At 54.1% G+C, this 15,095-nt stretch overlaps 1 protein-coding gene across 1 annotated transcript; it reads left to right on the plus strand.

Annotated features, from left to right (window-relative positions):
• The first annotated feature begins 1,714 nt into the window (after positions 1 to 1,714).
• On the plus strand, positions 1,715 to 15,008 carry LOC1278252 (dynein axonemal heavy chain 12). Its single transcript, XM_317863.4, has 8 exons — positions 1,715 to 2,059; positions 2,166 to 3,596; positions 3,664 to 4,073; positions 4,146 to 4,326; positions 4,703 to 7,939; positions 8,012 to 8,239; positions 8,307 to 14,288; positions 14,361 to 15,008. The coding sequence occupies exons 1-8, from the start codon at positions 1,907 to 1,909 to the stop codon at positions 14,553 to 14,555; spliced, it is 11,817 nt and encodes a 3,938-aa protein (XP_317863.4). The 5' UTR covers positions 1,715 to 1,906; the 3' UTR covers positions 14,556 to 15,008.
• The last annotated feature ends 87 nt before the right edge of the window (positions 15,009 to 15,095 follow it).

Below are 15,095 nucleotides of genomic sequence, written 5' to 3' on the forward strand. Positions count from 1 at the left end.
TAGTTGAGTTCTGTTTTATTCCATAATTTAGTCTATTAATTACAGGTTTAAATTTGGTCTTCTAGCCTGGTTACCCTTTGCTGCAGAGTGTGTCGATAACTCTAGGTCAGCGATCGACAAAATACGGCGACTCTAAACAGTTCGTATATTTCATAAAACTTTCACATATTTTAGCTCCTGGTTTAACAATTTGGCTCTTCACGTGAAACTCTACAAACATTTTTGTAGAATTTGGCTTCTCGATCGTAAAGTTTGCCGACCGCCGCTCAGGAAGTGTATAAAGTATAAAACTAAGTCAGAATTGGAGTGACGATTAATTCGAAGAAGTCTAGAAAAAACTGGAATAACAAAGCGAGTACAATGTCGAGAGTAGTAATGGGTAATGTTGGCAAAAATCCGGAGTCTACTCCGATCCGACTCCGATAAATTCGGAATCGACTCCGGATGGTAGGTCCGCGCTGCAATATCCGGAGTCGTTCGGAATCGTCCGAATATGCCCAGAGTCGTCCGAAGTCGTCCGCAGTCGGAGTCGCCCGGAGTCGTCCAGTGTCATCCGGAGTCGTCTGGAGCCGCCCGGAGTCATTCGGAGTCACATGGAGTCCGACTTCGGGCGACTCCGAAAGACTCCGAACGACTCCGGACGACTCCGGGCAACTCCGGGCAACTCCAGACGACTCCGGACGACTCCAGACGACTCCGGGCGAATCTAGTGGTTCCATTTTACGGAGTCGCATGAAGATCATTGCATATTTGTTAGATGACCGACTCTTCTTCTATGAAACTTATAACAAAAAGCCTGCCACGTTTGTGAGCCGACATCCCAGTTATTGTATGGTAAAGTTGGCAAAACCCGGAGTCGATCCGATTATGCAGATTTTTGAACCGATGTTCGTAGGATAGTCCAGCATTACACGGAGTAATCAGGAATCGTCCGTAGTCAGAATCAGCTGGTGTCGTAGTCTTCTCGAGTCGGAGTTGGAGTCGTCCGGAGTCGGAGTCAGTCGGTATTGAAATCTTCAGGAATCATCAGAAGTCAGGAGTTGGAGTCGCTCCAAGTCGAAGTCATCAGGAGTCGGTCAGAAGTTGGAGAAGTTATGACTCGGCCGGAGTCGGAGAAAGTTGTAGTGGAGCCAGTTGACCTAGAATCAAGATCAAGATTCAGTGCCGGGCTGAGTCGGAGTCGTCTGGTGTCTGAGTCGTCAGTCTGTCTGATTCGAAGTCGACCGGAATCGGAGTCAGCCGTAATAACAATAGCAGAAATTTCCATCATGATTTTTTTCTGATGATGATGTTTTGCTTACCTATTTCACCAATGCAAGAGTTTTGATCTCGCCTTGCTTAAGGTCCAATCTCTAACGCCCTCAAGAAGCGGAATTTTTACGCCCATTAAACCACCTAGGTTCTAGGAGAGCCTCAATATAATTCAAATCAAACTGCGTCAATATGCTTTACAATCAACAGGTAAACTCCAAACCCCTATTCAAAAAGTATACAGGTTACAGGTTCATTAAACCCTTGCCAATAAAGAGGTGAAGGTTAGTGTGCCGGGATTTCTGCCCCTTCTGCTATCATTCCCACCCACGCACAACATTCCCATAGTAACGAACGAAAAAGCGTGTCTAGACAGCGGGGAGACACGCATCGCAGCAATCCCTGGCAACGGAATACCGAAAGAGAGGGAGCCCGCCAGTATGCTGGCAATCCTAGGCACCTAGGCAATCCGGCAGCGTTGTTTAACTTTCATCAACAACGCAACGGTCGTCGGTGTGGAGCTGTAGACACTGATTCGTTCCACTGTGCCATTTTCCGGCCATTTGTCGAGAAGAAGTGAGCCAAGGAGGACGTACATTACTGCGTCCGTTAGTGAGTGAATTTCAACCAAAACTGTGAACAATCCGAGGCAAAAATGAGTAAACGATTAGCGAAACTTCATAAGCCCTGCGATAAGCTGGACAAGTATGACAACGAACCGTACATGCAGAATCCGCTGCTGAAACTGTTCCTGTCCGAGGTGAAGGAGCGCCGCCATTACAGCTTCATACGTAGAAAAGCGGCTCAGGTAAGTTGTTTGAAACTGGTTTCCACATCTCCCTGGTAACCGGGCAAATGCTCCCCCGTTTTGTTTTGGACGCCACATCGCATGGCGCATGGGTCGTGTTTTGTAGGAAAAAATCAAAATTTGCCGAAGCACAACGGTCGACTTTGAGGATGTGATTCCCCGGCCCCAGTCGTACTACGCGAAGAAGCTACGTGAGCATGCACGCCGTGCACCGGTTCCGAAAATGCTCAACAAAACGGAGGAGAAGATTCTGTCGTACGTTCCCAAGCGTTTGCGCGCGCAGTATCCCGCCGTACTGTCGGCCTATATGACCGATGTGCACGCCGAGTTCGATAAGGTAATGAAGGCGTACAGCTGCCAGAAGGTGCTCAAACCTGGGCCCGACGATTACGTGCCCGAGCGGGAAAAGTTTGAATTTAAGCGCGTCGGTCGAACGGACAACTTTCGCAACTATCTCCGCAGCAAGGCGTACATCCAGAAGAATCTGTTGCTGCCGAACCCCTTCGTGCGGTGCATCGTTCATTATGCGTACACGGATTTGCCGGAGTATCTGAACGACTATGCGCGGTATCGCACCGGGGAAGAGATCACTCTGAACGAGTTGCGCGATCTGATCAAGAAGGATCTGCAAGCCGTTGGAGGGTTGATCGCCGGCCAGTGGTACCCGAAGATTGTGGCAATCTTGAAGAAGCATTACGAACGACGCACCCTTCCCAAGTCCATGTGGCCGAAGGTGCTGAACTGTGCCGGCGGGTTGATCAATCGGCAGCTGAACGAGGCGAAGCTGCGCACCATTCGGCATCTGCGCGAAACGCTGCTGAACGTGCGCCAGATCCCGCAGATGAAGATACTGGCGATCTGCGACGATGGAATCGACCTGTTTCCCAGCCTGAACGACATCTACAGCGTGTATCAGAATGCGATCGACGATGTGATGGCGGTCGCCAACCGGCTGGACTGTCTGGAAACGCTGGTCGATCCGGCCAGCTTTGAGCCGAAAAGTTCACCCTACTTGCGCGTAGGCATTGCAGAACGCTGTGTCCAGGAGGCGCACGAACAGATACAACAGGCTCTATTGATAGCCTTTCAACCTTTGGCAGAGTATCTGAGCGGGTTTCAGGCCGAGTTTGCGGGGCTGCTCTGTCCATCCACGAAAGAGGAAATGGATGAGTTTCTGTCCGAGCCGAGATCTTTCGATGACTATATAGCGAAGATTGAGGAGTTCCAGCTGTATAAGGAGAAAATCCGTGCCATGGTACAGAAGGAGTACTTCCCGATGGCGATCGTCAATCAGTCGGATGCGATCGGAAGCTTGCGCAAGATTGTTGAGCGGTATATCGATCGGATTGCGAACCATATCGCGATAGAGCATCGGCGCGAGATTCAGCGTATTTGCAAAGAGTTTGAAGAGATCAAGGAGAAGGCACTGGAGATACCAACCTCGACCGAGCAGCTGATGACGAACGGGGAGTACATGACGCGTGTCAAGACGGAAATCATTGACGAGCTGCGTGATAAAATTCAGATTACCATGCGCGTAAGGAAATCGAGGGGAAGGGGGGTGAAGTTTTCACATACCTTAACAGTCTAGCTCTTCATTTTAGATCAATGCTTATCTGGTGGAGCTTATGGAACTGCCGGCGGATCAGATTGAACTGCAGGTGGAAAGCGTCAACTGGTACTTCCGCATACAGTCCGTGTTCGAGATCAACTCGACCAACTTCGAGCAGTACAAGTTTTCGTTCGAGGAGAAGCTGCAGGAAGTTACCAAGCAGCTGAACGAAAAGATGGAAGACATGATACCGCACATTGCCATCATTAACGATATGACGGAGACGGAAAAGTTCCGCGACTACATCGTCGTGCTGCACGGGTACATCGATCAAATCTTCGTGTTCGAGGACTACGTCAAATGGATCAACAAGGAGGAGGTGCTGTTTAAGTTCCCAAAATCGCAGTATGCGGTGCTGGAAGCGATCAAATCATTTGTTGTACCGTTCTACAAGCTGATCCGGTATGATGACACAAGAGGTCATGGTTGATTGGAAGAATACCCATAGTAAACCTTTCTTTTTTTCTATTTAAGCCTATGTATGCGGTGGCTACGGTACTACAATGTATGGATGGACGGTCCGTTCGAGTACCTGGAACCTCATTTTGTCGAGTCGAAAACGGACGAATTTTTAAAGGAGTTTCAAAAAACCCAGAAGTACTACCGGAATCGCATCAAGGCGGATATGCTAGAGAATACATTGTGCAAGTTTAAGGTAAGCGCGCATCTAATGCTTTGCATTGTTATTTCATGGTTCTTGTGTAATGTTTTATGCATGAAATGAATCCCAAAAAATTGTTGGGTCTATTTTTGACCATAAAATGACATAAAACCAAACATTTTACATACTGTAATGTTAAGAAGAATGAAGAAAGTATAAAAACTGTATTAATTAACAGGATCTGTTAAGGATTATAAATTTATAATCATTCTTTATCTTTTGAAGATTCGTGATTTCTAGGAGATTCGTGATTCCTAGATCACTCACAAATATTTCATAATAAATCATGAATCTGTCCAGGCTTCAATGACTTCAGAATCCTTCATCTGAAGCTGATTTACCCAACCGCAAATGTTTTGCTTCTTCCCAGGGTCAAACGGAGGATCCTGATCCGGAGAAGCACCCCTGCCCGCTTAAACTGTGCGCCCGTATGTCGCAGTCGATCAAGGATTTCCATCTCGGAGTGTACGTGGTAAAGATCATGTGCAATCCAGCACTGAAAGACCGTCACTGGGATGAAATGTCCGAGATAGCTGGATTTGATCTGACGCCCGACGCGGGCACCACACTGCGCAAGATCATCGACTACAAGCTGGACAAGGATCTGGACAAGTTCGAGATCATCAGCATCGGTGCGAACAAGGAGCTGGCGCTGCAGCAAAGTTTGCAGGCGATGATTGCCGAATGGGAAGAGATCATGTTTAAGCTGAACCCGTTCAAGGATACGGGCATCAACATTCTAACCGGGTTGGACGAGATACAGGCCGTGCTGGACGATCACATCATGAAAACGTTGGCCATGCGTGGTTCGGCGTTCGTCAAACCGTGCGAAAAGGAGGTGAAGGAGTGGTACCAAACGCTAACGCGCGTCAACCGTACCATCGAGCAGTGGGGCAAGGTGCAGGGCAGCTGGCTCTACCTGCTGCCCATCTTTTCCTCCAAAGACATCGTCGCGCAAATGCCCAACGAGGGGCGAATGTTTCAGCAGGTCGACAAGACGTACCGCATGTACATGAAGACGGTCGAGTCGAACCGGTCCGTGATAGGGGTGGCCGCGGCCAAGGGCGTCCAGGAAGCGATGGAACAGTCGAACGAGCTGCTGGAGGAGATCACCAACGGCGTGAACGAGTACCTCGAGAAGAAGCGGCTGTTCTTTCCGCGCTTTTTCTTCCTGTCCAACGACGAGATGCTGGAGATACTGTCCGAAACGAAGGACCCGCTGCGCGTGCAGCCCCACCTAAGCAAGTGCTTCGAGGGTATCAATCGGCTGGAGTTTGACGACCGGCTGGACATTCGGTCGATGTTCAGCATCGAGAAGGAGCAGGTGCAGTTCGTCGAGCCGGTGTCGACGCTGGAGGCGCGCGGCAGCGTCGAGAAGTGGCTGTCCTGGGTGGAGGCCTCGATGCTGGAAGCGGTGCGGTCCCAAATTAGCGCCTCGTACCGGGCGTACCCGGAGAAAACCCGCTGCAAGTGGGCCCTCGACTGGCCCGGTATGGTGGTGCTGTGCGTGTCCCAGATCTATTGGGCCGCCAGCATCCACCAGTGCTTCCGGAAGCGCAACAACACGCTGATACTGGACCTGTTCGATCGCCTGCAGGTGGAGCTGATGGACGTGGTGGCGCTGATGCGCTCGAAAGACCTGTCCAATCTGCAGCGCATCACCGTCAAGGCACTGATCGTGATCGATGTGCACGCGAAGGACGTCGTGCAGGAGCTGATCAGAAATCGCGTCAGTTCGGAGAATGATTTTCAATGGTTGGCCCAGCTGCGCTACTACTGGGAGGAGGGCGGTGACGGTGAGTCGGCGGCGGCGGCCGTGACGGTGAAGATCATTAACGCGGCGGTACAGTTCGCCTGCGAGTATCTGGGCAATTCTGACCGGCTTGTTATCACTCCGCTGACCGATCGCTGCTATCGCACGCTCATGGGCGCCTACCAGCTTCACCTGAACGGGGCACCGGAAGGTCCGGCCGGCACAGGCAAGACGGAAACGACGAAAGATCTCGCCAAAGCGCTGGCCGTCCAGTGCAAGGTGTTCAACTGCTCGGACGGGCTCGACTACAAGGCGATGGGTAAGTTTTTCAAGGGTCTGGCGTCATCGGGCGCTTGGGCCTGCTTCGACGAGTTCAACCGGATCGAGCTGGAGGTGCTGTCCGTGGTCGCCCAACAGATCCTCTGCATCGTACAGGCCGTCCGCGGTGGAGTGCAAAAGTTCAACTTTGAAGGCACAGAGCTAACGCTCAACCCAGCCTGTTACGTGTGCATCACGATGAACCCGGGCTATGCGGGACGATCCGAGTTGCCGGACAACTTGAAGGTGCTGTTCCGCACCGTCGCCATGATGGTACCGGACTACGCGATGATCGGCGAGATATCGCTCTACTCTTTTGGGTTCATCAACGCACGCACACTGGCCGTCAAGATCGTCACTACGTACCGGCTCTGTTCGGAGCAGCTCTCGTCGCAAAACCACTACGACTACGGTATGCGGGCGGTCAAAACGGTGCTGCAGGCGTGCGGTAATCTCAAGAAAGCCTTCCCCGACGATGATGAGGAGATCATCCTGTTGCGCTCCCTGCTGGACGTTAATCTGCCCAAGTTTCTCGCCAAGGACATCCCGCTGTTCGAGGGCATTATATCGGATCTGTTCCCCGGCGTCGAGCTGCCTCGCGCGGACTACGCCGCACTCGAGCGAACCTTCCGTGAGGTGTGCAGTGAGTGGAACCTCCAGCCGAAAGATACCTTCCTTACGAAAGTGATCCAAACGTACGAAATGATGATCGTACGCCACGGATTCATGATGGTTGGCAAACCATTCTCCGCCAAATCGATGACACTGCGCGTACTAGCTGCCTGTCTGTCGAAGCTGAAGACTGCCCGCACTGGGAACCCTTACTTCCAGCGCGTTCAGCTCGAGGTAGTCAATCCGAAGGCAATTACGATGGGCCAGCTGTACGGTGCCTTCGATCCGATCTCCTACGAATGGACAGACGGTATCGCTTCGACGATATTCCGTGGGCACGCGATGGACACCAGTGCCGATCGGAAGTGGCTCGTGTTTGACGGCCCGGTCGATGCGGTGTGGATCGAAAACATGAACACCGTGCTGGATGACAACAAGAAGCTGTGCCTAACGTCGGGCGAGGTCATCACGATGTCTAGCGACATGTCGATGATTTTCGAGGTGATGGACCTGGAGCAGGCATCGCCCGCGACCGTATCGCGCTGTGGTATGATTTTCATGGAACCGTCCGTCATTGGGTGGGAATCGTTCGTCGAGTCGTGGATTGAGCGGTGCAACAACAGCTGGACCCATGACTGGCACGATCTGCTGATGGAGCTGTTCCGCTGGATCATACCGGACTGTTTGGAGTTCATTCGATGCCACGGTCATCAGTACCTGCATCCGGGCGACGTTAATCTGCTGATGGCGACGATGCACATCTTCGAGATGGTGATCGACGAGGCGTGCCACGAAAGTCCGGACGAGTACGGCAAGTATCTGTTTACCTGGTTCCAGGCCGCCATGATGTACGCGGTCGTGTGGGGCCTGGGCGGAGTGCTTGACATGGAGTCGAAGGTTAAGTTTGATGAGTTCTATCGAGAGGTAAGATGTAGATGGTTGGATCTGTTTACAATTTATGCTACACATTTTTGGTTCCTTCGTGTGCGAAATTAGATTTGGAAAGGAGAGCAACATCCCGTGCCGGAAGCGGTCGGTAAGATCGATGTATCAATGCCGGGCGAGGGCATGATCATCGACTACGTGTATCACTTCAAGCAGAAAGGCTCGTGGCGCTACTATCCCGACATGGTGCGGCAGATGAAGAATGAGGTCGGCTTTACCTTACTCGTGCCGACGCTCGACTCTGTGCGCTATATGCACATTCTGGACATACATGTCAAGGTAACAATGTAGTGATCACTTCAAGTTTTGTCACATCTCACACACACACCTTTGCCCTATTCTACAGAACAAAAAGCCGCTGCTGCTGGTTGGTCCAACCGGTACCGGCAAAACCTACTACATTCAAAACTACATGATGAGCAAGATGGAGCAGGAAAAGTTTCTGCCAACGTTCATCACCTTCACGACGCAGATCAGCGCGAACCAAACGCAGGACCTGATCATCTCCAAGCTGGTGAAGAAAAAGCGTGGCATCTACGGGCCGCCGGCCGGCAAGACGTGCGTCCTGTTCATCGACGACATGAACATGCCGGTGAAGGAGGTGTACGGTGCGCAGCCACCGATCGAGCTGATGCGCCAGTACTTCGACCAGGCGCACTGGTACGACCTCAAGGACACGTCGAAGGTGTACCTGAAGGACATACTGGTGATGGCGGCGTGCGGGCTGGTCGGCGGCAGCCGGCAGGACGTGTACGAGCGGTTCCTCTGCCACTTTAACATCTTCGCGATCAGCAACTTCAACGACGAAACGATGTTCAAGATCTTCTCCGCCATCCTGCTGGACGGGTACAAGAAGGGCGGCCACGCCTCGGACGTCATCAACATGGTGAACATGATCGTGAATGCAACGCTCGATACGTACCAGTTCGCCTGTGCCAAGCTGCTGCCGACGCCGGCCAAATCGCACTACATTTTCAACCTGCGCGATGTGCTGCGCGTTATTAGCGGCTGCTCGATGCTGAAGCGCGAGTCGGTCGAGAGCAAGAAGATCTTCCCGAAGCTGTGGCTGCACGAGTCGATGCGCATTTTCTACGACCGGCTGGTGAACGATGCCGACCGGATGTTTGTGTTCGACAAGCTGCTGCAGAACATGAAGACGTTCTTCAAGGAGAAACCGGAAGCACTGATGCCGGAGCTGTTCGACGAGGTCACCGGGCAGGTGCTGATGAACAGCTTGAACAACCTGATGTTTGGCAGCTACTTCGATGCGGACGCGGAGACGGAAGATCGGAAGTACGAGGAAACGCAAAACGTGGAACAGTTCCGCGATCTGGCCGGGAAGGCGCTGGTCGAGTATAATAGCTCGCAAAAGTCCAAGATGGACATTGTGCTGTTCCAGTACGCGCTGCAGCACCTGAACAAGGTGTGCCGCGTCATCTCGATGGCGGGCGGCAGCTCGCTGCTGATCGGGATGGGCGGTTCGGGACGGCAGTCGCTCACCAAGCTGGCGGCCCAGCTGTGCGGTCAATCGCTCTTTCAGCCCGAGATTACCAAGTTTTATGGCATCAATGAGTGGCGCGAAGATTTGAAGAAAGTGCTGAAGGAAGCGGGCGGTCTCGGGCATGACACGGTGTTCCTGCTGACGGAAGCACAGCTGCAGGAGGAAGCGTTCCTGCAGGATATTGACTGTCTGCTGAACTTGGGCGAGGTGCCGAACATCTTTGCGATTGACGAGAAGCAGGAAATACTGGAGATGGTACGGCTGGCGGCGCAGGGCGGCAATCGGAACCTTGACATATCGCCGCTCGAGGTGTTCCAGTTCTTTGTGAATCGCTGCAAACAGAAGCTACACATTGTGATCTGCTTCAGCCCGATCGGGGGAGCGCTGCGGACGCGCATCCGTATGTACCCGTCGCTGGTGAACTGTTGCACGATCGATTGGTTCGATGCGTGGCCAGAAGATGCACTGGAGAAGGTGGCCGACAAGTACATGAAGGAGCTGAACGTGTCGTCCGAGGTGAAGAAGTCGATCGTTGTGCTGTGCAAACATTTCCACGTCATTGCGCGGGACGTGTCGGCCCAGTTTACGACCGAGACGGGGCGCGTAACGTACATTACCTCTGCGTCTTACCTGGAGCTGATTAAATCGTTCCGCAATCTCACCCAGAAACATCAGACGGACATCATGAACAACAAGCTGCGGTATCTGGGCGGGTTGGATCGGCTCAGTGCGGCGTCCGATGCCGTGTCGAAGATGCAGATCGAGCTGAACGCACTGCAACCGACGCTGATCGTGATGGCGGAAAACTCGCGCAAGATGACGGAGGAGATCGAGAAGGAGTCGCTCGAAGCGACGGCCGCCACGGAGCAGGTGAAGAAGGACGAGGTGGTCGCGAACGTGCAGGCGGCCGAGGCGCAGATCCTCAAGGCGGACTGTGAGAAGGATCTGGCCGGTGCGATACCGATCCTGGAGGAGGCAATACAGGCGCTGAACACCCTCAAGCCGACCGACATTACGCTGGTGAAGTCGATGAAAAACCCGCCGGAAGTGGTGAAGCTCGTAATGGCCGCCGTCTGCGTGATGAAGGGCATCACGCCGGACAAGGTGGCCGATCCGGCGACGGGCAAAAAGATGCTCGACTACTGGGGCCCCAGCAAGCGGCTGCTCGGGGATCTGGCGTTCCTGCAGACGCTCAAGGACTACGACAAGGACAACATCAACCCGGACACGATGCGCAAAATTCGGAAGGACTTCATCCCGCACAAAGACTTCCAGCCGCACATCGTGGCGAAGGCGTCGAGCGCGGCCGAGGGTTTGTGCAAGTGGATCATCGCGATGGACCTGTACGACGCGGTGGCCAAGATCGTGGCGCCCAAGAAGGAGAAGCTGAAGCAGGCGGAAAAGGAGTACGCGGAGACGATGGCAATACTGAACGAGAAGCGGCTGCTGGCGGCGAACCTGGAGCGCCGGGTGGCGGAGCTGAACGACAATCTGGAGATTGCGAACCGCAAGAAGCAGGAGGTGGAGGACGAGGTGCAGCTGTGCAAGGACAAGCTGCAGCGGGCGGAAACGCTGATCGGTGGGCTGGGCGGCGAGAAGACGCGCTGGATCGCGTCGGCCGAGAACTTGCAGCGGCTGTACGACAGTCTGGCGGGCGACATACTGGTGTCCAGCGGGGTGATCGCTTACCTTGCCCCGCTGACGGCGTCGTACAGGGGCCGGTGCATCGGCGAGTGGCACGACCTGTGCGTCGCCAACAGCATTCCCTGCTCGCCCGAGTACAGCCTGCTGGAGGTGCTCGGTTCGCGCATCAAGATCCAGAACTGGAACATTGCCGGCCTGCCGACGGATGCGTTCTCCACCGAGAATGCGATCATTATGGATTGCTCGTCGCGGTACAGCTTGTTCATCGATCCGCAGCTGCAGGCGAACAAGTGGATCCGCAACATGGAGCGCAACAACCATCTGGTGGTGGTGAAGTTTTCCCAGTCCGACTACATGAAGAAGATCGAGAGCTGCATCGAGCAGGGCTACCCGGTGCTGGTGGAGAATGTGTTTGAGGAGCTGGAGGCACCGCTCGATCCGATACTGAACCGGAACACCTTCGTGCAGGGTGGCGTAGAGTACATGACGCTGGGGGAGAATGTGATCCCACTGTCGCCGAAATTCCGCCTCTATCTCACGTCGAGCCTGCGCAATCCGCACTACCTGCCGGAGGTGTACAACAAGGTGACGGTGATTAATTTTGCCCTCACGATTCAGGGTCTGGAGGATCAGCTGCTAGGGATTGTGGTGGCGAAAGAGCGACCCGATTTGCAGGAACTGCGCCAGAGCTTGATTCTGCAGGGCGCTAAAAACGTCGCCATGCTGAAGGACGTAGAGGACAAGATCCTGAAAACGCTGTCGGAGTGCAAGGGTGATATACTGGAGGACGAAAGTGCGATCAAGATTCTGGACGACTCGAAGCGCATCTCGAGCGACATTGTCAAGAAGCAGGAAGATTCGCGGGAAATTGAGCAAAAGATTGAAGCCTTCCGGCAGAGTTATCGCCCGGTCGCGGTTCATTCGTCCACCCTGTACTACTGCATCACCGAGCTGCCGAACGTGGACCCGATGTACCAGTTTTCGCTGGCCTGGTTCGTGAATCTGTACATCTACTCGATCGAGAATGCGAACCGCACGAAGGAGCTGTACCGGCGGCTCAAGTACCTGATGGATGCGGTAACGCTCAACCTCTACAACAACGTGTGCCGGTCACTGTTCGAGAAGGATAAGCTGCTGTTTTCCTTCATCCTCACCACCAAGATCATGATCTCGTGCAATCAGATCGATCCGGTCGAGTTTCGGTATCTGCTGAGCGGCGGGGAGAAGGTCGACGCCAAGCTGCCCAACCCAGACGAAAGCTGGATCACGCCAAAACTGTGGGAGGACGTGTGTCGGCTCGAGCAGCTGTCCGACTTTGCCGGATTTGTCGAAAGCTTTGCCGCCAACAGGCCAGAATGGCGTGCGTACTACGATGCGGAGGAGCCGCAGCTACTCAAACTACCTGCACCGTGGGACGAGAAGACGAATCGCTTCGAGAAGCTGATTGTGCTGAAAACGGTACGACCGGACAAGTTTGTCCTTGCCATTACGGAGTTCGTAGCGTCGGAAATGGGTCCACCGTACGTTGCGCCGCCCCCGTTCGATATAGCCCGCTCGTACGAAGATTCCAACTGTCTAACGCCGCTCATCTTCATCCTATCACCCGGGGCAGACCCGATGAATGCGCTCCTTCTGTACGCGGAAAAGATGGGCTTCGATGAGACGTTCCAGTCGATATCGCTCGGACAGGGACAGGGCCCAATAGCGCAGCGTATTATCGAGCGTGCACAGGAGGAAGGAAGCTGGGTGTGCCTGCAAAACTGTCACCTGGCCGCCTCGTGGATGCCCACGCTCGAGTATCTGTGGGAGAACATGGATCACTACAACACTACGACCTCGTTCCGGCTGTGGCTTACCAGCTACCCGTCGGAGCAGTTCCCCGCGAGCATTCTGCAGAACGGCATCAAGATGACGAACGAACCACCGACGGGATTGCAGCAGAATCTGCTCCGCTCCTACCACTCGGAGCCGATGAATGACGACGCATTCTATACGGGCTGCCCGGGCAAGGATCGAGCCTTCTCGAAGCTCCTGTTCGGTGTGTGCTTCTTCCACGCCGTCGTCCAGGAGCGGCGCAAGTTTGGCCCGCTCGGCTGGAACATTTCGTACGGGTTCAACGAGTCGGACTTCCAGATCTCGGTGCTGCAGCTGCAGCTGTTCATCAACCAGTACGAGGAGATCCCGTACGAAGCGATCACCTACCTGACCGGCGAGTGTAACTACGGTGGCCGCGTGACGGACGCATGGGATCGCCGAGCAATCGTGACGATACTGGAGGACTACGTCAACGACCGGGTGGTGAGCGATCCGAACTATCGCCTTTCCCCGCTGGCTGACTGTTACGGCATACCGCTGCGGAACGAGCACCGCGAGTACCTGGCCCACATCGCCAACAACATTCCCAACTTCCCGAGCCCGCTCGTGTACGGGCTGCACCCGAACGCGGGCATTACGCGCGACCTGACCGCAGCGCGCACCCTGATCGACTCGATGATCCTTACGCAGGGTGGCACTTCCGGGGGCAGTGACAGTGAAGTGGAGAAGCAGGTGCTAGCAACGGTGGACGAAATCTACGCCCAGCTGCCGGCCGATTTCGATCTCGAGGCGGCCAAACGGCGCTACCCGGTCGACTACAGTGAGTCGATGAACACGGTGCTGGTGCAGGAGATGGAACGGTTCAACGGGCTGTTGCGCGAGATCCGTTCGAGCTGCGTGAATCTGAAGAAGGGCATCGCGGGGCTGATCGCACTGACGCCCCTGCTGGAGGCGGTCTTTGCGGCCATCCAGCACCGGCGCATACCGGGCTCGTGGATGAAGAAGTCCTACCCCAGCCTGAAGCCGGTCGGTGCGTACGTGGTGGATTTCTGCGCCCGGCTCGCCTTTCTGCAGCGCTGGTACGACGTGGGCAAGCCGGACGTGTTCTGGCTGTCCGGGTTCTTCTTTACGCAGGCGTTCCTGACGGCCGCCATGCAGAACTATGCGCGCCGGCATCGCATCCCGATCGATATGCTGACGTACGATTTCGGCGTGCTCAGGGAGAGGAACGTCGGCAAGGCGCCGGAGGATGGTGTGCTGGTGGATGGGCTGTTTCTGGAGGGCGCCCGGTGGGATGTGCCCAACAGTCGGCTGGAGGAGCAGCTGCCCAAGATGCTGGTTGATACGATGCCCATCATGCATCTGGTTGTACGTATTTAGGGAGGATTCGTTTCCGCACTAACGTAACATTACTAATGGGGTCCTTTCGTCGTCTTCTAGCCCGCGAAAATTGTCGAACTTCAGGAAGGTTCCCGCTACAAATGTCCCGTATACAAGACGGCCGAACGGAAGGGCACACTGTCGACTACGGGACACTCAACCAACTACGTACTGCCCGTACTGCTCGGTACCAAGCTGCCCGCCAACCACTGGGTCAAACGGAGCGTGGCCCTGCTCTGTCAAACGTCCGAATAAGTCGGGGCGCATCTTACGAATTTAATACAAATTTTTAGTGTAGTGTTTCTGAACAACTTTTTTAGGATTTTTTTGGCTCCACCCAAACAACTGAAGCGAGAGACATGTAAACGGTAATTAGCGAAAGCATTTGTGAAAGTGTTTGCACCAATAAGCGCACACCCAACTAAGAGCCTTTTTATGCAAATCTTGACCCACTGCGCTGATGGTGGTTACCTGGTGCGGTGTCGTCTCAATTCCACTACCAGCAACAAACAGATAAGAGGACGGGCTGCTGCTGCTGCTGCCACCGATATTAAATTCACTCCCGCGGTAAACTCTTCCAGCAATGCCACCATGCGCCGTGTGCTCAACAATCCCTAACGTAACTGCACATGCTGCTGTGCGCCACTGATAAACGCCTCCACCTTAGAGTGACTCAAAACATCACATCAAACTAAGCCAACTTCATTTCAATAGTCCTCCCAATCGGTGCGAGATATCGGTGGAGAAGAAGCTCGCAATACACCGTGTGCGGGCACAGAGGGGCAGCCTCTATGC

Source organism: Anopheles gambiae, chromosome 3 (assembly GCF_943734735.2).
Source record: "Anopheles gambiae chromosome 3, idAnoGambNW_F1_1, whole genome shotgun sequence".
In the NCBI taxonomy this organism is placed as follows: Eukaryota; Metazoa; Arthropoda; class Insecta; order Diptera; family Culicidae; genus Anopheles; species Anopheles gambiae.